This window comes from Staurois parvus, unplaced genomic scaffold (assembly GCF_062004578.1).
Source record: "Staurois parvus isolate SC_StPar_1 unplaced genomic scaffold, SC_StPar_1.0 ptg000105l, whole genome shotgun sequence".
NCBI classification, from domain to species: Eukaryota; Metazoa; Chordata; class Amphibia; order Anura; family Ranidae; genus Staurois; species Staurois parvus.
In genome coordinates, this window is record NW_028317901.1 from 4,806,308 (window position 1) to 4,832,814 (window position 26,507).

Genomic DNA, 26,507 nt, shown 5'->3' on the forward strand with positions numbered 1-26,507 from the left:
TTTAGGATGAAATAATAATGTTAATGTGTACCTGAAAGCTACCAAAATCCACAATGACAATATCGGCCTTGTCATGATAGAAGCCAAACTTTGGAAGCAGCAAAAAGGATGGCTGAAGATTGATCTGCAAGTCGAGAACCTTTCGGGTTTCAATCATATGGGTGAGTCCTGGATGACACAAAAAAGTAAAATGTAAAACAATGTGAAGCTGAAGTCTGAATTGCTTAGATTTTCCCTTACTTGGTTTCTATCTTCTCCTCATCAGCATGGTAATGAAATGTTTGAATAAAATCGTTCTATTTCTATTACATATCCTATTTTAGACACAGGGACAATCACTTCAAATCATCTTTGTGCTTCTCCGTGCTTCTCCGTGCAATGTAGGCAGATCGTGGCTGACAGGCGTAGTCAGCAGGGTGCTGTACATAGCTTCTTAAAAAGATTACAGTACCCCACCCATAGCATAAGTACTCCTCTCAAGAGCCTCAGCTCTGATCTATTTGTATGCAGCCTTCCCTAGGTAATGGCCACAAGTGATGAGCCCTCCTGATTTAAAGACATGAAATCAATGAATGAAAGGGGTGGGCCAGGGTAATTCAGGCTGGTAAGGAACCACATATTGCTGGACGTCCTCGAGCCCAGAAATAGCGCAGGCGTCATCTGACTTGTGCAGCACTGAATGCACACTATGGGAAATTCACAGTATGCAGGGAAATCACAGTAAGCATTTTTAGCACAGGAGAGTAACCTGTACAACTGAAGGCCAATCTGAAGTTTGTAAAACAGGTCCTCATCACTCATCAAGGGGAAGCTCTTGTCAATATATAGTAAATGCTCATCAAATTAATCTGATTTCTTGCTCTCGAACTCGTTTAGAAATAATAAAAAAAATTATCAATTAAACAAAAACAAAAGATCCCATAAAATGTAATGAGGAAAGTTAGTTTAGCTGTCAATCAGCGCAGCCCACAAATGTATTTGAAAAAGCTGCATGTACCATGATGAAGTGTGCAATGCAATGATGGGTAGTCCATGTAAAAGCATATACTGTACCACTGATATAGTTAATTAAATCCATGTTAATAATATGTAGCAAAAATCCTGCACTGCCCTTGTAAACTGTTGCACATGCATTTTGCTAAATGAGTGTTCTGGAAAAGGGTAGGTGAGCACCGTAGATTCAACAAGTAAGGGTCGACAATACAGTGTCCCTCATCATGTCTCACAGCTGCACAAGAACATTCACAAAATTTTTGATATCGAAACCATGCCAGTTCAGAAAATTAAACAGTTCCAAAGACTATGTAGACAGGAAACCTTCTGGATTCACAAGTTGAACACCCTTTACCCGCATGGTCTAAATGAGGCGTTAGACATGCATACGGTTATGTAGTACAATCCCCCTATTAGATGTGGGATTTTCGTCTTTCTCATTCCCTTAAGATCTAATATATGGTGCATATTTTAGGTTCGTCTTTGATTTAGTTATTTGTTTTTATTGATCAGTTTAACATGTTTTCTTTTTTTCTTTTTTTATTATGTTTTTCTTATAGGGGATATATACATTTTTCAAATCTGTATGTAGCATAAATATTTATTAATTGATGGATTTTTAAATTATTTCATGATTATGTTGATGCTTCAACTTTAATACTGATTATTGCCCTTTTTTAATTTTATATTATGGGTGAATATACATATGAATTATTTATTTAAGGATTTTAACAGTTTTAAAATTGATGGTCTTGATCGTTCATTTTATAGTATGCTGTTTTGGGGCGATACTGGCATTTATATATTTTTTATATATTGTTAACATTGTTTTAATTATATAAAACTATAGCAGTGGCAAATGGTGTGATAGGCTGTTTCTCTCAATTGTGTCCCAACCCCCCCTCTTCCTTAGCCAATTTTCCACTTAGGCTCCTTTTCAGTCTCCCCTTCTTTGGATTTGATAAAGAGGCAGAGGCTTTGAAACACGTTACGCATTTAGGAGACTTGTTGTGGTGCTTTCCTGCTCTGGTACTAGCCACACGGTTGAGCACGGACATAATTTACAGGTGACGCGGCCTCTGGTAAGGCCAGTTCCGGCTCCCTGTACATGTACACCGCTGCCATCTTGTTGGGTTTCCATCCCACATCCCAGGTATTGATGATTCTTTGCAGCTCTCTGGGTTTGGTTCCTCATCTTTGAATTGCCACAAAGTTGGATAACGTAGAGCCACATTTGCCAAGCCTAACATTACACTAAGTACGTAAGCAGTTTTTGAGGTCAAGAGTTTGGCAACAGACACATTTGTTGCATGTTTACATCACTTTTGTTATTGTGGATTTAATTACCTCCACCAGTGATACAATTTATACCTTTACATGGACCACTCATCGTTTCATTACAGACTCCCTCATAGTACATGCAGTCTCCTCATATACCTTTGTGCGCTTAAGACACTATTCATATTGTCAGCTGCATCTGGTTTGGACTATTATCCTTTAGGCTGTAGCTTTTTAAAAACAATATACAGTATCATGTTTCAGGATATGGTTATTTATATACATATTTTTTATGTTGCCATTTGTTGTATTTTCAAATGAGAACATTGGATATAATATACAGCATTTATAAAATTCCACCTAAAAATGTTCTGCATAAAAGTAAATAATTTAGCATAAATGTGTATTTACAGAATATTTGTTCAAATATTAGGTGGAAAACCAAACAACTCTGATATGCTGAAAGATCAAGATCAGCCTATGCCAGCAATTAATTCAAAATTCACAAAATCATTTAAACCTTTAGGCTCCATTCACATCTAGCGATTTGGGATCAAGGGCGGGTGAAATCACACACGACTTCTATACTGGGCTGACCAATTTTTATTTCAAATGCTTTTCTATTGAAAATTTTCAAGTAAACATTATGTATGCATGTATTAAGTGAAGCATTTAAGGCAAGATAAATTCACATTACACGGTACATTGAAACTGTATCAAATCTGGACCCAATGCCAAAAACAGAACACATTATCCTACTTGCACAAGGGAACATAGTGCATAGTGTCACCAATTTTTAATTTTGTTTGCTGATGTATAGTTACCAGTAATGACTCTAGGACTCCGTTCACATCTATCAATTTTGGACCACAGACGGAATCCCAAAGATTCTAAAATCGCAATGCAAGCAAAAACAAACTTCATGTAGCAAAACAGCACCATGTTTTAAGGGCCATTAAAAATGAATGGCACACAAACATGCATGATGCGTTTAGCCAGCACTGCAGTGCAATTTGGAATCACAGGCAGAATCCTGGTGATTTTGCCGACAATCCCAAATCGCTAAATGTAAATGAGGCCTTAGAGACATTACTGGTAACTATACATCAGAGGAGAAATCATTTTACAAAATTAAAAACTGGTCAGTATAGGAGTCGTTTGTGATTTATCTGGGAACCACAGAAAATGCAAAAAAGTGGGACGAAGTTGTAATCAATGTATGCCTATCGTCCACCAGCCATTTGATTTTACCCTGTTGTGTGTAGTCACTTAAGCTTCACCATGTTTTGGAAACACTGGTTTCATTGGTGGTTGATGTAATATGCCAATGTTCATTTTAGAGGATTCCATACAAGGAATTACAGGCCTAACTGAACTCACTTAGACAGCCTTGTATCTGCCTTGGGTGTTTTATTACATTAGGTATGAAAAAATTAATATGTCTGATAACCAGGCGATGTGTGAGCGCCTTTTTTGCACCTTGCATCTCAGGAACTTGAGACTTTTCCATTGTAGTTTGTGTCTTTGCTACTTTTAATAAACCAAAATATAGTGGTTACTTGCAGTTGAATAGCTAAAAACTTTTTTTTCCACATTATGGGAAATGTACCAATCAAGAGTTGCCGAATAATATGAATCTCTAATGAGTAATGTTCTCATTGGGAAGATCTAGAGATTCTGCTAAGGATGTGTCACTGAAGTCTAACAGATATAAAAACCCAGCATGTATTAAAATTAACTCACTATGTATCACCCAAAGCTCACTTCTAAAACTCATGTATTAATCCCACTATCAAATAATATTGTAGAACAGCAATTCCCACAGTGAAGCCTGCAGTTTGAACGCAAGCCCTTGCAAAATTATTCCTTCCCCCTGATCTCAACAAAAGGAGCACCCTTACCATGAATAAAACTAAGTGGAGAGCTAAGCCACAACAAATATAAAACAACAGTGGCTAAAAGGTTGGCACTTTTGCCTGGCAGTACTAGGGTCATTGGTTCAAATCCCAACTATGGCACCACCTGCCTAGAGTCTGCATGTTCTCCCTGAGCCATGACCAAAGCATTCTGGTAGGTTAACGGATTCCTGTCTAAATTGGCCGTAGTATGGATATGTATGAATGTGAGTTAGGGACCTTAGGTTGTATGCCCCTTGTGGGTTAGGGACTGATGTGAATGTACTGACTATATAGATTTTAAATTGAGACACCGCTATAAAAGAACCTGTAATAAATAAAAATAAATCCTCCTATCCCTCTAAATCAGGGGTGGGCAACTGTGGTCCTCCAGCTGTTGTAGAACGAAAAGTCCCATGAGGCATTGCAAAACTGACATTTACAAGCATAGGCAGAGGCATGATGGGACTTGTAGTTCACCAACAGCTGGAGGGCCACAGTTGCCCACCCCTGCTCTAAATCAAAAAGTGCTAGTGCTATGTTCACCATATCAAAAATAGTGCTATAAAAAATCCACGGTGTAAACATAAAATTGTGCAATAAACCATAATAAATGTCCTCCCAAAGCCGATGCTCCCTTTGACACCAATGATAGGGCACTATTTCGCACACTGACACCAACAAAGGGTCAATATTCCTCCTCACTAATACCAAAGGTGGTTCACTACTTCTCCCACTGATATCAACACTGAACCATTCCTTCCCCTGACACCAGCTCCGGGACATTGTTTACGTCTACTGACCACTGATGCCAGGGCATTTTCTGCTCATACTGGCCACAGTAAGTTCCTCTAGAGGTCTGAAAGACAGTGAACTGGCCTTTTGTTTTTAAAGATGGATGACCCTCTGCTGTGGAATATTCATCCAGTGAAGTATTTGATTGCTTTAGGAGATCAAGAATTATTTTTCCTCAGTTGGCACAAACCACTTTACAAGTTTTGGTTTTTTTTTCTTGGTTTTCCTGAGTCATCTGTAGATGGGATTTGAGGATGCAAGGTGTATTTTTATCTTTTTGGTTGAACTCAATGGATGCACGTCTTTTTTACCCCAGCTTGTAAGAGACTAAGTAGTAAAGGTTTACCTGCAGCTGTTTTTTCTTTGATCTCCTCCAATTTCATCAGTGTTGCAGATGTGAGTTGTTCTAAATCCATTCCTTTGTGAGTCTGGAAAAAGTCTGCAAGTGCATTTATGGTAACCTATAATAGGAAACAAAGTAGAAAATAAACATTTTCTCATAGAACAGCCTTAAATATATGTCAGTAAAGACAGCCACAGAGAAATAGCACTTTATGAGGGGTCACTAAACTACCATACCAATTAGCTGTTTTAGTGTACAAAAGGCAGGAGAACTATTCCAGCTGTGGGTTTAAATCAAAAAATACTTGACAATATTATCTTAATACATTTCCATTTGCAAAACAGAAGTAGTCTGTTTTAACTATGTATATTTAAAAAAAATGGAGTTTGTTAATATAGAGTTTGTTATATTTCAATGTATTTTTTCAAAAAAATTTTTATTCACATTTCAATAATATACAAAATAACAGATATAGGGGTAGAGGACACCCCCACAGCACACTACACAGCACACATTTGTGTCACAGAAAGTAGAAAGCATAATACAAATTGTATCTGAACAGAATATGCATTAGGACAAAGTAAAAGAAAATAAAAGGTGCCATGTAACAAAAAAAATCCTGGTCGTATGCAGGTACATGGACCTCCACTATACTGGAAAAGTTAAGACTGTTTAATCAACCTGTGCAAGTTGGTTTACATGCATGTATGTCTAAGAGAAGTTCTGATATGGAAGGAGCCTTCTCTTTTTTTTTTTTTTTTAAAGCATGTCCCATGTGCAATAAGCATGTCTTGTAACAAACATTTGAGGGCTTCCCCTTTATTAGGGAGAGTAGTCATATCCTGAGCACAAATAGAATGAAAAACTGAGATGGCTTGCTTAACAACTGGTTGAGTTGAACCCTATAGGAGTGAGTCGTTTAATTGCGATTAAGAGAACTGGCTTAGATTTATGAGTAAATCGTAGTATACACTTCTAGTTTTTTTCCACTCAACCCAGCAGGCGGAACGAAAAAAAACCCAACAGCTCAGGAAGAGCCGCTGTACTAACGATCCAATGTTAGTACAGCTATCTCCCCCACTGTGCCATTTTGTTCTGACAGGGGGGTCAGCCCCCTGCCAGAACACTCTGGTCAGCACTCTCAGCCATTGGCTGAGAGAACTGATCGGGAGCCAATCATCAGACCTTTTTTAGTCATGCCCTTTCGACAAGCCGGGCCAGCTGCCCTGCACACGGACTAAATGTCATCCGGTTTCTACTAAAACAGACGGTGCCGCCTGACATTTGGCCCGCATGTACTAGGCTTAAGGATGTGATGATGAAAAAGAAAAGCGAAAATGGTCAGACCACAATTGTTAACCTATATGACCACAAGGAATCCAATGTAAATTTTATAATGAAAAATCCAAGAAAGGTCTGCATCACTTTCCCAGAATATCTACTTATACAAAGTTATAAATAAAACAACAAGAATAGTGTAAATATATCCAATAGCAGACAACGCAACTACCATGGGGCTAAGGTAAAAAAAAAAAAAAAACGTTCAATAGCAGCTCCCACCAAACCTCACCCCCTCTTCCTTCCCTAAACACTTAACAGAGTTCTTTCTCAATCCAGCACGGTGCCCTTATAGCAGCCGGCTAAGGTAAGGAGCCGCTTGTGAAATATCCTTGCACAGAGCAGGCAAACATGCCCTCTCTATTTTAGGGGGAAAAAATGAAGATTTATATCTGCTTTAGGATAACACTGCAAAGTGCAGATGACAACACTGGATTGCTGACAGAATCAACAAGTATTTTTTCACTTAATAAACATATAACAAAATAATTTTAAGTGTATATCTAACAGTCCAAAAGAAAGCAAATTAGAAAAGTTCATTGGTAGGGTTTACAAACATTTTAATAGACAAAAAACTATTTGGTGTTCTTGGTTATACCACTTACAGCATCATAAATAATCTCCACAGGCTGGGACTTCAGTACCAGGACTTGATCAGCAGAGCTGTTTTCAGGATTAGTTTCATACTGAATTTTAAGAAGAGATGACTCCCTGGAACCAATACTGCTTACAAGCGACGGAACAACATTTTGTTGCTTGAGGCCAGTCACATACCAGTGGTCCAACTTTGCATCAACCCTGAAAGATGTATTAAAGGTTATATTAATTATCAAATTACAAAGACTAACATACTAATATATGATGTATCTGAGTTCATTTTGCACAAATCTGACTACTCAACAAGATGCATTTCTAAAATACAGGGGATTTACCACATACATTAACAGATCAGGTTTAAGAAAAAGCATGTAAATATTAAATAATCAATGCTACCCTCCTAACATGATTTCCATAGTAATTTCTAAAACTTCTGAATGTTAATCAGCTGGAAAATAAAATAAACACGGTTTTTCAGGTTGCTAAAAATATATGCCTGAAAGAATGGTTTACTAGCACCATTCATTACAATGCCATGTTTTATTAGAGTTATTATTGTAATGTGTATGGGCTCACATAAAGTATGATCTAAAGACAATCTGCATGAAACTGTATAAAATAATAAATAATTTGGAGAATTTTCAGTAGATCAATATAGATTATAAAGTTGTCCACACACAGGTGTTTACAATCCATTTGTAAATATGTTACTTTAATTATTTTTATGTTTGTAAAATTTCAGCAAAAACTAGTAGATTGTACAACCAGAATGTAACATGTATAGTGAGATACGGTAGATACACAGAAGCTAAAATTCTGATCAATTGTAATGACTATAAATATTTTTAAACAGTGCATTGTTTAACAAGTGGACAAGTGTCTCAAACAAGTGGACATCTTTAATTGCACAAACAAGGAAATCTAATTTAAGAAGTCTAATGTAACATTTCTAGATGCCACAAACACGTTCTATCCCACAAACACTCCTTATCTGCTTTAAATAGTCTAATATCTTATGACTCTGTTCCTTGGGCCTAGAGAAATGACATCAATGTCTCATGCTCCTGGCATCTGGGCAATGATGCTTTATTGTAAAAATTTCCCAAGAAACAAAGGGTCCAAGGTCAACACATTTCATAGGCATTACACGTAGCATGGATGCCTAATGTGTGTACAGATACTTGTGCAGTGTGATTTGGGTTGGAGCCAGCTCAATGCAATGCACTACAGTGTCAGGCTCCTGGGTATGAATTGGGGGACAGACAGCTCATAATGGGGACTGTCCTGAGTAAAAAAAAAAAAAAATATTATAGGTAACATTAGATTAAGAGCATTATCCCACACCAAAGTTGGCACAATGTGCGTTTTCATTTCTACCATGAAGTGCTTTCATATCAATTGACCCCTTAAAGGTCAGCCTTTGTGCAAAGAATAAAAAAACTCACTTCAGAGCCTGTGCACCTGGTCTCTGGAAGATTTTTGTGCTGAGATCAATTATCTGAATTTTCAGTGTTTCTGGTGCTTTGGCATCCTCTCGGATAGTTATAGAGGTGCTGACAAGCTTGAAACCCAGTATGTGAGCCACGTACTAGGAATAAAACAAATAAAAATTATTTCACAGCCCAAAGGATCACAAAATTTTAAAAAGTGAAGTTCCTTTTTAGTTGCCATTATTCAGCAGCTAGCAGTAATTTTCCTTTGAGCTGAAAGTGTACTTACATAGAGCCTGGTGCAGCGTCCTGTATTTTCTACTAAAGTTTGAATCATATTTGGAAGATTTATGCATGTACAGTTAATACCCTAATCATCTCTTCATAAACTCTCAGAATATGCCACTGCAGGATATACATCAGAAACCAATATAGGGTTTACAAGGCGACTTGATAAAAGTGGACTACAAGTACACACTGAGCCAGCCCAGACTAGTTGTATAATTTTGTAAGAAATGGTTTGATCACACACAAGATTGCTTTAATCAAAAACATTGTAAATAACATTTTAATTAAATCAAACAATAAAAATGTAGTAAAGTATATTGCAACTTACCACTTTTTTGATGTGGTGGCAGCATTAGTTTTTTTTTTTTTTTTCTTACAATTCACCTGTTGATCCTATCAGTAAGTCTGGTATTTTTCACTTACTTAAACTAAGTTGTCCAGCAAAAGTGGAAGACAGTTAAAGGATAAGTTCACCTCTTCGTAAAAAATAATAAATGAACATTTTTTTGCAAATAAAAAAATATGCATTTATTATATGCAGGAGCCTGTAAAGTATTGCACCAAATCGCTGGAGCCATGCAGGTCTCCTGCAGATCTGTCAGAATATCTGCTTGCTCGTACAGAATGTACAAGCAAGCAGATACACGGACAGGAACAATCAATAAACTACCTTGGCGTTCCACAGCCTCATGGTAGTTCATTGAGGACTGCAAGGTGACAGTTGCTAAGGCTGTCGGGACTTGTAGTCTCTCATTCACAGTAAACTGTGAATGAGTGATGCAGCCAGGCGGAGCCCCGCACAGCCATGTTTTTTTTTTATTTAACAGTTAGCGGGTGGGGTTAGCGGGTGGGGGAAAGGACAACATTACGAATTAAAAAAAAAACAAAAAAACACCCTTGCAATGGGGCCCCTGTAGCCTCAACTGGGGTTTTGTGGAACTCTAGGGCAGTGTTTCTCAATATTTTCTAAAGGGTCAAGGCACCCTTTAGAATTCTGCACAGTCTCAGGGCACACCAGTCCGGGGGCTTATTAACACAGGAGATGCTTCAGAGAGCAAGCGCCTTTTTGACCGTTCCTGCATGTTGTGTTTAAAAGGCTGCTCTATGCATATGAAACATACAAAAAAGTGCCAGCATGATTTATAAAATTGCACTGCACCAACACATATGGTATTGCAGTACCATGTGGTTTAGCAGGCACAAATACATAAGCATTTGCTACACGCGTGGGGTCCCATTAAGAATGCACATATTTGTGTGGTGCAGGAATGCTTCCCACAAATTTCTCCTGCTAGAACAATGCCCCATCCCTAATCCTCCGTCTTAACAAAAATTCTGTTCCTCTTTGCTCCCCCCCCCAAATACCCACTCCTAGCACAAAACACCTCCTCCCACCACATCCGTCTCAGCACTACAGGGGTAGTGAAAGCAGCAGAGAGGAGGAGGAGAGCGTCAGTAGATGGTGTGGGATGTACTCTCCTCTTCACTGCCCCGCTCCCCTCCCCACCCCAGCTCCTCTCCCTCCTGTCTATATACAGGAGATAACAGAGAACTCTCAGATCAGGATTGTAAGGGTTTAATTACTGTCCCCTACCCCACAATTTCTGCTGTCAGGAGTAGTGTGTGGAAGAGAATAGGTGGCAGTAACCAAACCCTGGACAGTCTAATCGACACTGTGTTAACTCCTGCATACAGTGAGGAGGGAGAACACAGCCTGCACCTCCTCCCGACTCTCAACATTATCACGTACAACATAGAGAACCTTGTATGGTACGCTCAAAGTGGCTGGAGTGCAAATGGAGCCAGTCAAACTTAATTCAGGCTGCGTCAGACCAGTCTCAGCACTGGAGGGACTCCGCTGGAGCAAGGTGTAAGGAAGAATTTACACCTTATTCATGTATCCCTAGGCATAACAAGCATTTAACCTTTGCAGTGCAGGGGAGCCACTGCAAGGGTGGATGTTTTAAAATGACTAAGCTGGACTTTAAATGCAGTACTAAATGAAAGCTAAATTTCAAGAATTCAGCCACTTTTATAAACGTGCAGGCAAAAGATGAAGTCAAAGGAGGTACATGCTACCTCCTGGACTAATCTCTATTTACATCTGTAAAATGTACACATAATGAATGTAAATTTTACGCACATCCCTTCAGTGTCTGCCTTTCATTCCCAGCTAACAGACCTTCCTTTCATTTACAATATATAGGTCTGCTTTGTACTGCAGATTTTCACACCTATACATGATGAGAAATGCTTGAGTCCATGAAAGGACTTCTTGTATGGGCTGAAACCTACAGTACAAAAGTAATCAAGCACATAATGAAGGCAGGTCTATGTTTAAGGGTTAAAAAGAGGGCACTCCATTCAAATTGATAAACAATGTGCATTCACTAAAAAAGCAATTTAGTGCAGTACAGCCTGACTGCTAAATATAAAACAGAGCCTTTAATCCTTTATGAAAATACTCCATGAAATTATTGTGAGACAGGCACAAACAACAAGGCTTGGGGCATTAGTAGCATATGGGAAAAGTCATGCTATGAAAAATGTACAGACTTTAGAACTATATTATACAGGTGCATGTAACATCATTAGAGGAAAGGGTAGAATATGGTGGGTCTGTAGGTGGATGGATAGACAATGTATTAACACTAATCAGCTAAGAAAATAGTAGCAAATGTGTGATAGTGCTTGCTGCACCATTCCTCATATGAACACAGATAGCTGCATTGTTCAACTTGTGTAAATACATTTCAGCATCCATTATTTTTTATGTAATTTCTAAAACGCAATCATTAGCATTAAAATCACTTACAGTTTTAGGCAATGTGAGATTGCAGGAGCTTTCACTATACCCAATAGCAGTAAATAGCTTCTTTTTTTCCTCTGGAGTCATGAGGTCATCAATTTCTGAAACACAATGTGACACATAGTACATTCTAACATTACATAAGGACTTTTAGGCCTGCATTTAAACTATCTGATCTAAATTTAAAAATACTATAATTTGTGAACTGTTGCTGTACATTAACAACTAAACAGAGAAGAAAGGTGCACAACTAATCAAAGTAAAGATCTCTATATTTACATGTTTTGTTATCCAATGGGTTTGAATAGCCTGTCAACATCTTTTCCTGCTGCCGCCATCCACTGCCCCTTTGCTGTATTTGTTTCATGATCTCTATTGCAATTTAAAGCTTTTAGGACTCCATTCGTTATTTTGTTTTAAGAGTCCTCACTATTGTCCTTCTTTATGCCATGTCTCTGCTCTTCTGCTAATTTGCTTGTAACTTATGCCCCCCCCCCCCCCCCCCCCAAGTCCAGCTCCATCACAAAACTCAGCAAAAACAGGCCAAGCTGCCTTCTCCCCACTCTACCAGCAATCTTCTCTGCTCCCCAGCACTTACTGATCTGCCTCCCATATCTTTCTTATTCTAGATCTTCTGCAATGAAGACAGGCAAAAGGTGGTTGTTGATTAGTAATCAAATACCACTTTTATGAATTTACTGGATACAGAAAGATGCAAAAATTATTTCTATGGCTTACGACACCTGTCACATTGCTCACTGCCTGATGATATAGGTCAACGTGTAAACAATAGTCCTAGCAGACATTCTGAAATCCTCCTATAAATTTTCCTTTATTTGCAAACCCCCCCAAAAAAAAAAAAATTAGTTACTTTCTGGAACAGAAAGTTCATCAGAATCTTCTTCTTTCTTAGAGGATGTGTCCTTTCTCCCCCAGAATCCTCCAAACCAGCCACTTTTCTTCTCTCCACTTTGTGCAGCCTTCTTTGCCAGTACCTTTTGCCCTGACCTTACTATCTGAAAATAAAGTATATGATTGATTAGACAAATCAAAAAGCAAAATAAAAACAGAAAACAAATCTTTCTTACAGAATATTTACATTAACAATTCAGGCAGAAGAGAAAAACAAGTCATATTACTTTATTTTTAGGCTGCATTCATGTTCAAATCCACCTGTAAACTTTTGTTACATTTTCTAGTGCCCGCTAGATGGACTACAGTTAAAAAATGGTATATACTTGTATATACTGTTTACCAATGCAAAAGGACTACAGTAAAATAGAAGAGATCATGATTAAAGGATACGTTCACCTTTTGGACAAAAAATAATGCACATTTTTTTGCAGGTACAAAAATGTGCATTATTTTTGTCTAAAGGAGCCTGTAAAACATTGCACCAGTGATCAGTAGATTGCTGGTGCCATGCAGGTCTCCTGCAGACCTGTCAGAATATCTGCTTGCAGTACGGGATGTATGAGCAAGCAGATATACTGACAGGAAGCTTCAATGAACTACCACTGTGCTCCACAGTACCGTGATAGTTCACTGAAGCTAAGGCCGTCGGGACTTGTAGACACCCATTCTCAGAACACTGAATAAGTGACGTGGCCGTGAGGGAGGAGCCCCGCACGGCCACACTGTTTCCAAATCTAACAGATAGTACGGGGAAACTTCTTGTACTATCTTTCAGAGGGAGGTGAGGAGGTGGGCGCGGCTGCAGCTCTGGGAACATGTTACATGTTCCATCCTAAAAAAGGATGGAACACATAACATGTTCCAGAGGTGAACTTATCATTTAATGAAATAATGAAACGTACAGTGGGTATAGAAAAGAAGTATCCCCTTTAAAATAATCACATTTTGTTGCTTTGCAGTTTGAAATGAAGACAGACACAGTGTTTGTTTTATCTAGCTGCAACTTACAACATTCAAGTGAAAGATATAACACCGTGTCAGGAAAAAAAACAAACAGAACCCCCCCCCCTCCTTAAAATGACTTGTAAACTCAGTCAGATGTAGCTAGTCACCTTTGACTTTCAAATATGATCAGCTGTACTCAATTTGATTAGCTCAGCATGAAAAGAGCTTTCCTGGAGGATTTCAGTCCCTGGGAGTGCATTTAACTATAGATGGCAAGGCACTGTCAAAAGATTTCTGGGATAAAGTTGTGAAGAGGCACAAGTCAGGAGATTGATACAAATTTCAAAAGTTTTATTAACGCCTAGAAGCACAGTGAAGCCTATTATTAAGAAATGGAAGATATTTAGCACAACACAGACCCTCCCTGGATCAAGGCATTGCTACAAACTTGATGAAAGAACCAAGAGGAAACTGGTAAAAGGCTACCAAGAGGCCTACAGCAACTCTGAAGCAGTTGCAGGAGTTTATGACAAAGAATGATCATTGTATGCATGTTACAACAATATCAGATATTCTCCACAAATGTGACTTGTATGGGAGGAGGATTGCAAGAAAAAAGCTACTTCTCAAGAAACACCACATGCAGTCACAACTGAACTTTGCCAAAATGCACCTTGAAGATTCTGAAGCCACATGGAAAAATCTGTTATGGTCAGATGAGACTCATAATAAATGATTTGGCCTCAACACTAAACAATATGTCTGGCAGAAATCCAATACAGCTCACCATCCAAATAACACCATTCCCACAGTAAAGCATGGAGGTGGTAATATCCTGTTGTGGGGGTATTTCTATGCAGCAGGGACAGGAGCACTTGTCAGGATAGAAGGAAAAGTGGATGAAGCAAAATACCGTCAAATTCTTGAGGAAAATCTGCTGCCCTCTGTCAGAAAGTTGTCAATGGGAAGAAGGTTTACCTTCCAACATGACAATGACCCAAAGCACACAGCAACAATGACCACCCAGTCATCACAGCGGTTAAAGAAGAATAAGGGTGAATTTCCTTGCATGGCCTATTCAGAGCCCTGACTTAAACCCCATTGAAAATCTGTGGAATGACTTGAAGACTGTAGTCTACAAAGGTCACCATCAAATTTAACTGTAAATATCGTGTATAGGCGAGTGCTGGAAATAGAAAGCAGCTAGCACGAAGGCAAAAGTAACAACTCCTTGTGGATATAATATAAAATGTGCAGCGCTAAAATAAAAAAAAGATGATATTATAGTAAAATAATAAAGTAAAACGTTAATCTGAAATAAAGCAACAAAAATAATCAACGGAACAGTCAAGTGCAGCATATAAAGTAGGAATAAATGTAAAGTAGGAAAAAATAAAATCCATTTATAAGTAATGGTGAAGTAAGAAGTGAAAAATGGTCCGTGAAATTATAGGCACGACAATCACGATGAAACACTGAAGTGATCCAATAGGGAATTCACCACCTCTGCCAGATGTACACTCATACACTCACCAGGTATCTACTGGTAAACAGAATGTAAGGACATCTCATCTGGATATAGAAAACAGCAATAAAGCCTATGTATGGAATACTCAGTCAAGGGCAAACTGCAAGTCGACCCTCTCCTCTCAGCTACACACATGGGGGGACTCCAAGCCTGTAGCAGCTCAGTCATTGGCCTGTCGTGTCTTACACCACCGGAGCATGCGAAGTTGCTTCAGGGGATCCCGCTTTTCATGGGATACTCACTTTGCCGCCGCACCTTATTTATTCCTACTTTACATGTTGAACTTTACTGTTCCACACTCATTGAATGGTTTACTGATGTTTATATGTTTCCTTTTATATGCTGCACTTGACTGTTCCGGTGATTATTTTTGTTGCTTTATTTCAGATTAACGTTGCACTTTATTATTTCACTCTAATATTTTTTTTTTTTGCACTGCACTTTTTATATCAAATTTAACTGAACTTGAGCAGTTCTGCAAAGAAGAGTGGGCAAATATTATGCAACGTTAGTAGAAACATATCCCAACATACTAAAGGCTGTAATTAAAGCAAAAGGTGGTTCAACAAAATACTGGCACAGGGAGGGTGATCCTTTTTCCAACTCAGTCACTTTGTTTTTGGATTTTTTTTTTCTCACGTTGGCGTTATACCTTTCACTTGGATGTTATAAGTTGCATTGAGTAAACAAAAACTGTGTTTTCATTTCAGGCTGCAAAGCAACAAAATGTGATTATTTTAAAGGGGAATGATTCTTTTCTATACCCACTGTATATTAAAGTGGTTGTAATCCTCTGACATTAAAGATGAACAAAGCATTTCTGTCTATAGACTGTACTTGTCTCAATCCAGAGCACTGAGTGTCATTTCTGCCTGCTATTTCTGCTTTCTGCATGAGTCACTTCTGACAGGTTTTCCTGACACGAAGCTGCTAAAAACATGACAGGGGAGGGAGCTCCAGCACATAACCTCTGATTGACGGCCTCAGCACTGTTCCCTTGTGAAGAGGGGGGGGAGGGTGTCTCTTTCCGCTAATCCGCTATCACTGAGCTCTGCAGTGTACCTTCAGCTTCCCATCCCCTGCCTTCTGAAAGCTCAGACAAGCTGTATAAATTCTGAACTTTGAATGGATGTACAGGATAGATGGCTACAGATAAACAGGTATAACCTATGTAGGAGGATTTGTTTGATTTATGTATATCATCTAGGCTGGTCACTTCACTGGATACATGTAAGAATTTACAACCTATAACCACTCAAAGACCAGCTCATTGTAGCTTTACTGCTACAAGACGTCCCTCCTGTGCAAAATCGCGCGCACACACACACATATATATATATATATATATATATATATACACATATATATATATACACATATATACACATATATACACACACACACACACTTATTTTTTACTTTTCAGTTCACTTCTAATATTTGGAACCACAATAATCTATTTTGGCTTTACTCTCCAGCATTGACAACATAAAGGACTTGCTGGACTGGTAAAAATACAGCAGTCTCTTTATAAATGACACACTTTTTACAAGCACAAAATAAAGCAAAAATATAATTTTTACCTCTGCTTGAGCTTGCTGCCTGCCCAGGGTTATATTAAACACATCAAGTTTGTTTTCCAGAGCCTGTAAGATTAAAAAAAAGTTGCACAGTACAAAAATGTTAAACCATTTTATAATCCTTCACAAACACATATCAGAATCAAAACATGAGGACTGACTCACTACCTCTGCTGGAAGTCTACTCCAAGCATCAAACGAGCTTTAAGTAGAATATTACTTTCTAAGATTAGTCTTGAACTTTCCCCCTGTTGGATTTCAGTCATGTCCCTGTGTTCTTGAGCTTAGAAACATATTGAGAAACAAAAAAAAACCCAAAAAAACTGCCCTCCTGAAACCTTATGCACACCCTTGTTTAAATGTTTTAGTCATGTCTCTCCTTCCCCTTCTTTACTGAAGACTGTACATATTAGGTTCCAGAAGTCTCTCCTAATATATTTGATCTCCCAGACCTTTCACCAGTTCTTTTGCCTGTCTCTGGACACAATATTTTAAATGAGGTCTATTTAAAGATCTATATAGGGGAATCAGGGCCTCCTTTCCTCCTGCTGGTGACCCCTCTAATGATAAGTCCTAGAATTCTACTTGCTTTTCCCACTGCTTGGCCACACCATTTGCTCTTTTTGCAATCATCTGAAATAAGTATCCCCAAATAAAAATGTCATCAATTAAATCTGGAAAAAAATTAAGTCAGGACTGAAAATTTACATGCAGAACACAAATCTTCCAAATTATAACATCTTTTTCACTGTATCAGATATAACAGTGCTAGCTTGATAGCATGTGTTCAACTAGACTTGCCAAATAAATGTATTTTTGAGGACATAGTGCACGCTGGTTACCTGCAGTTGCTTTAGCGTTTCCTCAGAAACCTTGGCCTGGGTCAGCTTGATCTTGTAAACATTTTTATAGGCTTTTAGGTTTTCCCTGTGTTGTACTATATTGTTCCAAGTCCACATATGTGTCTTTCGCCTAATACAAACTTCCAGAATGCTGGTGATGGCATAGTCCCACCTGCATAGTGAATCAAGAATGTTAGAGAGAAGGTTACCACACAATACGTATTTATTGTTCAAAAAAACAAAGCATCTGGATGCCCATTTTTTTTGCTTTAATCATTTACAAACATATATAATTGTGCTCAAAAGTTTACATACCCTGGCAGAAATTGTGAAATTGTGGCATTGATAATGACAATATGACTCATCATGCAAAAAAATGCTCTTTTATTGAAGGATGATGATCATATGAAGCCATTTCTTATCAAATAGTTGTTTGGCTCTTTTTTAAATCATAATGATAACCAAAATCACCCAAATGGCTATGATCAAAAGTTTACATACCCTGGAATGTTTGGCCTTGGTACAGACACACAAGGTGACACACATGGGTTAACATGCCAGTTAGAGGTTAATGTCCCACATCTGGCATTTTAACCCATGTGTGTCACCTTGTGTGTCTGTACCAAGGCCAAACATTCCAGGGTATGTAAACTTTTGATCATGGCCATTTGGGTGATTTTGGTTATCATTATGATTTAAAAAAGAGCCAAACAACTATTTGATAAGAAATGGCTTCATAAAAGAGCATTTTGTGGCATGATGAGTCATTTTCAATATCAATACCAAAATTTCACAATTTCTGCCAGGGTATGTAAACTTTTGAGTACAACTGTACATATATGATGGTTAACCATCTAAATAGATGTACACATATGCACAAGACAGGTAACAGGAGAGGTCTTAAATTATAACTATAGGCAAAAAAATTATTTTATAGTTTTGGACAGAGTGGAGAGGAATTATTACACGGATTACATTTTCATTACCATCTGTGCCCCTATTCAGCAGATTCACCCTATTTGTCCTGTTTACCATTATCATTGAAAGTAAAAGAAAATCCCAAATTTTGGACTGTCCCCAGAAAAGTAATAGAGGGGAAATCTTAGGTGTTAATGTTTACACTCACACAGCAGAGCAGGCTCTGGCCATTCCGCTCTGCAGAAACTCAGTGGACAATGATGTGTCATCCATCTGCTCTGCTCCAATCTGTGGGGGTGGGGGGTCTGTGTGTGAATCCCCTGCTGATCGCTGGAACAGAGTCTATCCTGTCTGAAAGAGGCCTAAAGGTTTTAACTAAGTGAATAAAAGGCGATAACTGAAAGAACCCATTACAGTGTTTGACTGTTTGTCTCAACCCTCTAACTTTCACTTTTGCTGCAGTATAGTCTGGAAAAGGAAGTTGAACAACAGCAGGAAGAACCGGTAAAAAAACCCCAAAAAAAACAAAAATAAGGTTGTAAAGAAATCGACTGGTAGATTGATTTCTGTATATCTCCCTGCCTGTACATGGTTTGAAATTTGGCCACTAGTACAATTTTTACCATTTAGTTTGACATGTTGCAGAAAGTTAAACTTCTTTAATGTACTGCAGTCTTTTTGTTTTTTATATTTTATAGTACTTGTCTAATCCAACAAGAAGAGGAAGACAAATTGTATGTCGTTAGGATTGATATCATATAGAAAAGAGGAAAAACAAAGGCCAAATGTACCATTTTCTGCAGTCTTCTTTTATCGTTACCACTGGTCTGTATTTTCGGTATGGAACATTCCTCACCATGTAATCCACAGACTCCAACAAATCAATCATACTGAGGTACTGCAAAATAGATTTGTGGCCATAAAATAGACAAATATATTTACAATAATGACCATAATCAAGGAATATTTAGTGTTGAAAAGATAAAGGAAGAAATTAAGTGTAATATACTCTTCATCTGTATGCTAAACTTAGAACAAAAATGTACAAGTATCAGGGTGTTTGGACCGTTTATTTCACTTAAATCACATCTCCACGCTCAACCAACATTGTAAAATTAAGGTATTATTTCTGCAAAGGAAGGAAATTTTTTTGTTGGAATGTCACTAAATCCAGATGATCAAAAACTATCATTACACGCTATATAAAAGTGTGCATACTCACACCACCACTAAAGCATTTGTTTTCTGTAGAGCAAAATACACCTGGTTGATTCTGCCTTCAGCTGTCCCACCTATCTTCTCTGTGTCCCCATTGCAGGCGGAGACTGTAGACCAGCTGGTGTCCTCTACTAAGCATGCTCATATTTCAGTTACCTTCTAAGATCTTCTTTACCTTATTTTACTTATCAGTGCAGCCCACAGGAGTCACACAATGTGGGCCTATACACAGTGGTAAATGACATTCTCCTCCATTCCTCCTCCTCCATGTCCTCCTATGGCTAAACACTATGGCGAAGGGATATAGTATGCGTCTTGATTACATTCACTAAAAAAAACTCACAAAAAAGCTTAGTTCTAATATAAATCAGAATTAAACATATCAAATTTAATTGCAAATACCTGTAAAGCAAAAAAAAAAAAGCCTTGGATGCACATGCCGTTGGAATAAAGTGAAAGCTGGTGTTCATCTTTGACTCTGTCTACTCCAGATTAATGCACAAAAAATACATATTTGATATTCAATAAAGATGTATAGGAACTGCAAAGCAGTTTTTTTTATATTTAAGTGTTCTTGCATGGCAAGACCCCTTACTGTTATCTCACATATATATGCTTATTATTATAGCCAAATTTACCACCCTAACTCCTCCCACAGTTTTTACACAGTTTGTTTTTAACCGGTCTTCTCTGCCCTTGCTGTCGAGTGAGTTGCCATAGGAACCCAGGTGTGTGAGCAGGCAGCAGAGTGACAAAAGCTAGAGTGTGAGCTGAAAAATCAGGACATGATTTGTAAACTGCCATCACTCCCTCATTTTCAAGCCCACCTACACAAATCTTATATCAAAACGTTCAACTATCCCTGCTGCCACTAAAAATGTCCACGGCTAAGCCATAGTCCTGACAGTTTTCACAATATGACCATTTGTTTGCAACTCACGCCGCCCATTGACCTTTTCACAGTTACTCAAGCCACTCCACCCAGTTACTCCGCCCACTTCAGTTGTAGACTACTGGTGGAGGCAAAAACACTTCACACAATTTCCCCAGAAATTATAGCTTTTCTAGTTCTTCTTATTATAGCCAAATTTACCACCCTAACCCCATAGGAATGAATGGCGGAATGTTCAAAACTAGAGTGGGAGCTGACAAAAGCTATCCCTGCTGCCACTAAAAATGTCCACGGATAAGCCATAGACCTGATAGTTTTCACAATATGACCATTTGTTTGCAACTCATGCCGCCCATTGACATTCATTGAAACTCCACTCTAGCCACCTCAAATTTGAAGGGCAATTTCTAAACTGCAGCTGTGCCTTCATTTTTAATATTTTAGAGACATACTATGCATCAAAATGTAGGTCTAGATCTTGTGATTCTCACAATATAAAGCTCTTCACTGTAGGATTTATAGTTTTAAAACTACAACCATTTGAATATGGCAACTGCCAGTGAAGTGAGCAAGTTGGAGCAGTTTGTTTTTAACCGCTCTTCTCTGCCCTACATTTTTTAATGGCTCTACCTCCACTGTCCACACTACTTTCACTACTAAGGCTGTAATGGAAAGGGATAGCCAAATGGTCAGAGGAAGAACAAACAGTAACTTGGAGTTAACTATATAAATGCAGTGTAGGATTAACATTGTGTATTGTTTAAAATAACAAAAAAACAACAAATACAGAAGGAGCAGTGTACAAATAGGACACAAGGTACTGTATGTGACCCTTCTCCTTTTCCTTCCCTCTGTGTATGACATGTACACTAAAGTGGACCTTAGCCCTTTTTAAGCACTTTACATAGTTTGCCTGTTCCCTCCTCTTTTTACACAATGAGAAATTGGAAAAAAAAAAAAGAAGTCTTTTCATCAAAATAATTTTTCAGCGAGACCTGGCCCTGCACATCCAGCTTTCTTGCCAGGCGAGAATGACGTTACACCCCCCACCCACGTTTCAAAGCCTCCTGGAATACACGTCACCCATTCCAGGAAGTAATCTCCAGGACATGCACTGGGCAAAGTCTGGCATACTGCGCATGTGCAGCAGCATGGCATCAGGGGGCTGGCTGCAAGAAACCAGAAAAGACAGCCAGTCCCCCAACGACATAAAAAGAGGATGGCAGCATGGGACCTGGCCTGCGGCAGGTTAAACCAATCAGTGCAGTTTCGATGACACTGTGTGTATGTTTTTTTAGGACAATATAGCAACTATGGTAAGAGGAAAATAAAACTAAAAAGGAGGAATGAAGTTCCTGTAACGATGCGCTGTATCTAGTGCACCATAATCAAGCTCCATGTTTTAAACACCTTGATACCAGCAGGTTCTTCATTTTCAAAAACTGAGTCAGAAAAGTTCCCTAGGGTGTCAACTTTTTAAAAAGAGGTCATACTATCCCTGGCATGTTTTACAGCAAAAAGTAAATGGGATTTTGTTTTTTTAAACTTTTTGGTCTCTTATGTATAATAATATAACCAAGTGGTTTTTAAATATCACAAAAAGAAAGCTCTAACTCAAAAAATATCAAATTCATTTTGGTACACTCTTGCATGACCAATACAGTCATCTATTACAGCACTGAAAACTGGGAGATGGCTTAGTAATGAAGTGGTATATTCGAGCCAGTGCTCACGCGGTTAAAAATGTTCAACAACCCCACTTGCCAAGAGAGATTCTTGATTATCACAATGTATTATTACCTACCTGTGGTTTGGTAAGTTCTATTGCGACATGTTGAACTTCCATGTTCCAGTCTAACTTTGGTGTCTGCAGTTCCATCTCTGCAGTAGGGTTGATGTAAAGCTTTGCTGATGCAGAAATCGGTTTAAAGACTTAAAATACAAAAATAAAACACAATAAAAACAATTTGTCAAAATATACTGACATAATCAAACTCAAGCTACATATCCAAAAGAAAAAGAATGTTTGCTAGTGTCATAATAATCCAGAAAATTGCAAGTGTTCTAATTGAAAAAAATAAATAAATGTAAAAAAAATTATATTATATATATCCTATATACATATACATACACACGCACACACATACTGTATGTGTGGAATATAAAGGCTAATGGCCAGGGATGTTGTGGGAAAACCTCTAGCAAACAGTTGGGCACAAGATGGCAGATATTAAGGACTCCGAGCTGGTGGGGTGTTGTTTTAGCCAGAAATGTCAAGGCAGGGACTTGTACTCTTTGGTGCCAACATCAGCCAATCACAAGCCCTTTTTCAAGCCCTCTGTTAAATGGTCCTGCTGGAAAACCACCTTTGATGACTGTAGTCGTTAATCAGTGTATTCTGATTAGAGTCCCCGTCAGTCCACTGCTTGAATGAAAAAAAAAAAACCTAATAGTGCGTACCCAGCTAAAGAGTGGCTACAGCCAATGGTGTATTTAGGTTTTGTGCTAGGCAACACAAAAAAAAAAATCAGCGACCCCCGCTGAGAGAGCCTGACATTGACCAACAACACCCCTTACTGCCACCAGAGAGAACCTTCCACTACCACTGCCCCCCATACACCAGCCACCATCTCCCATGACGAGAGAGAGAAAGACACTCACCTACACAGCTCCGGACATCTCCGGGAACGAGAGTAGGGCTGTGCATACACCGTCATGAAACCCACAGTGTCTCGGAACCCACCAGGTCCCCATGCCATGTGTCCCTTCTTCCGTCCCTTCTTCCAAAGGGCAGTGCTGCCCCCCCTGAAAAATGCAGCTCTAGGCAAATGCCTTATTTGCCTTGTGGTAAATACACCCCTGGCTACAGCAATAAACCAGAAAGATTCTAATCCTTCACCAAACTACTAACAATGTTGATTATTGCTGATTGTGTCAAATACAACTTGCCTAATTAAGAATACAAATTCCTAACTGTAGAGAAAGACTTTACAAGGGGGTTACTTTAGTTCTCCTGTAGGCTCAAAGGGACCCTATCACTAACTTAAAAAACGTGCAGGGAAAGTCACAGGTTGCTCAAGCATCTTAAATGCTTACATGCAGCGTTTTTTCTTTCCATAAACAATTTTATATTGACTTGCAATGCGCTTTTCAAATTGTTAGCAAAGTTGTCTACTTCAAAAGGGTTGATTATCGAGTGCAGTCTCCTCCTTTGCACTTGACCTATCCTTTTCTTGGAGTGTCTAATAACTGTCAGTGCTGGTAGTTCCTCTGCTCCTCCTCTCATCTCCCCACAAACTTTTATGTAGCAGCCTGGGTAGGGGGCAAAAGATTACAGAGTTGGGGGACAGCAACCCATTGATCGCAAGCAGGTAATGGTAAAATCCCATCTCCACTTGGTTTATCCTCTGTTGGTAAGGTAGGGATGTCTATGATTCGATCTCACAGAGAGGCACAAGGAAGCGACATGCCCAACGTGTACTGCACTGATCCCTGGCCGGCCCTCCTTTCCCATCCATCCCAGGTGCTTGTATGTGACAGACAGGAGGGGATGAATGAGGAAGGCCGACAGGGATCAGTGTGCCAGAGGAATGTGTCACTACCACTTCCCTGCATATGGGTGAAATCTCTTCCCTGCTGATCCCTATAATCTATTCTACTAACTGCTGACCTCTGTACACTGCCCCACATACCAGTAACCCCTGTGTACTGTTCTACAAACTCATGACCCCTGTACTCAGATCTAGAAACTACTGACCCCTGTACACTGCCCTACAAACTCCTGACGCTTGTACACTAATTTACATACTAATGATCCCTGTACACTGCCCTAGATACTATTGACTTCTATAAACTGTCCTATGTGCTTCTAACAACCTGAACAAAACCCAGCTAATGAGGCCAGAACTTATAGCAGACAGCCAGGCCTGAATCTAATCAAGCAAGTCAGCTTGAAGTACCAAATGTTTTGCCTTCATGACCGATTCCTGCAACAGACTTGTGGAAGTGACCAGTTACTCTTTAGACATGAAAAAATGTGAATGAAAGTAAATGTAAAGTTTCACAAAAGTTAACTTTTAAGGTAGGCCAGGTTAATACTAACATTTTTTCTTTTCACATTCATCTAAGTTTTCATCATGCAGTCCTTACCATTTATTGGGGCATTGCTAGTTACACACCCAAGTGATCTTTTGATCTCTTCCATGCTGTTCAGGTAAATGTTTACCTCTCAAAGATTCCCATGTCCCTGCTATAGCGTGTGCCAATGGAGTGAGTCTGCTAGGGCTGCTGACATCACATCCAAGATGGTGGCATCTGGCAACAGTCTCAGGGCTTTTGGATGTTCACACAATAGAGGCTTTTACAGGAAAATAATCCTAAACTTGCTACATGTACATATACCCCTTATGGTTGTTTAAATGAATGGTCTGATGACAGGGACTCTAACTAAAATTACTAGAGTTTATGTCAACGCAACTAAAAACATTTCCAGGGTAATTATAGATTACGAGTAAATATTACAATTTGAAAATGTTACTTACTGTACTGATAACTGTCTGTGGGTTCGACACCGGATTTCAAATTATCCTAAAAAATAAACACCACTCAGTTTGTTGAACATAACAGTTTTACTTAACACTTCAGCAAAAATAGATCACAAATTAATCTTAGCTTAAAGTGGTTGTAAACCACAAGTCATATACCCAGTGAAGGGACTATCCTCAGGTGATACATAGATGAAACACATCCTCCTACACAAGTTGTACCTGTATCTGAAGACTTCTCTTCTCCATGTCCATTCACAGTGCTGAAATTACAAGCTTGTCTGATTGAGCTCTAAGAGCTGATTGGAGAGAAGAGACACCCACCCTTCACACAGCACAAAAGAACAGAGCTGAGGCTGGCAATCTGTTGGGATCTCCCTTCCCATCACCATTTTATTCTTGGTGTCAGAAAAACTTGCCAGAAGTGATTCCTGCAGACAGCAGAGGAACGAAGCAGCAGACAGAAATGACACCTAGTGCTCTTAATTGAGACAAGTGGACACTATAGAGGCATATGCTTTGTTCTTATTTCAAGTCTGAGGTTTACAACCACTTTAAGGTATAACAGAATGTTTGGCAAATATTTATACAGGTACAAAATATACCGATGCACCAGATAAAAGCAAGTAAGACTCCCAAATTGGATCATTACATGGCATATCATTACAATGATAACGAGGCATCTATGACAACAGAGAAACTCAGATGCATTATTCTAACTTGTTAGAAAGATACCTTTAAAAAAAGAGCCCAATTCATCACTCTGCTAGGATGGTGAAATAATTGAGGTCTAAGGGAGGCCATAGATGATACGATTTTCTTTCCTGCAACCAAGGGTTACAGGAAAGAAAATCGCTCAATTCCCCCATGAACACTAACTGTGACTGAATCACTCCTGCAGAGCTATTATGTTCTCTTGATGGAGGGAAGCATGGGGAGTCATCCCTGCTGGTAGAACACAGTGACAATTGCTAGCAGCTACAGCAGCTGGCAATAATCGCATGCTAGAAATCCGACATGATGGTTGTACCCAAGTCGATCGATGGATTGACTTGGGTACAATCAGTCTGCCCATACATGGATCGAATCTCGGCCAGTCCCTCTTGAACCTGCCGAGATTCAAACCATCTATGGCTGGTTTAACAATACGTTACTATCGACATCGGACAAGGATCAATGGAAGTTTAGTCCACTTATGTGAGAATGGGTAGATATCTGTAGATCCTTTGCTGTTGGAGAGTTGTCCATCTATGACACCCTTCTGATGGATATTTTTGAGATATGACACTCCATGTTCTCTGTAAAGTAGAATCAATTTTAACTTGCTAGGAACTCAGCATACGTGCCTTGCAGAACTCT

The 26,507-nt window shown here is 38.9% G+C and overlaps 1 protein-coding gene across 2 annotated transcripts in view; it reads right to left on the minus strand.

The window, feature by feature from the left end:
- VPS13C (vacuolar protein sorting 13 homolog C) overlaps positions 1-26,507 on the minus strand; it is a 352,171-nt gene that overhangs the window by 239,432 nt on the left and 86,232 nt on the right. For both annotated transcript variants that reach the window (XM_089671418.1, XM_089671417.1), the window contains 11 exons: positions 25,146-25,191; positions 22,409-22,536; positions 19,286-19,392; positions 17,577-17,748; positions 16,738-16,800; positions 12,638-12,782; positions 11,773-11,867; positions 8,685-8,827; positions 7,248-7,440; positions 5,308-5,422; positions 32-168 (listed from right to left, as the gene is read on the minus strand). In XM_089671418.1, the coding sequence (XP_089527544.1) occupies positions 32-168; positions 5,308-5,422; positions 7,248-7,440; positions 8,685-8,827; positions 11,773-11,867; positions 12,638-12,782; positions 16,738-16,800; positions 17,577-17,748; positions 19,286-19,392; positions 22,409-22,536; positions 25,146-25,191 (1,344 nt within the window). The remainder of the gene's footprint in view (positions 1-31; positions 169-5,307; positions 5,423-7,247; positions 7,441-8,684; positions 8,828-11,772; positions 11,868-12,637; positions 12,783-16,737; positions 16,801-17,576; positions 17,749-19,285; positions 19,393-22,408; positions 22,537-25,145; positions 25,192-26,507) is intronic.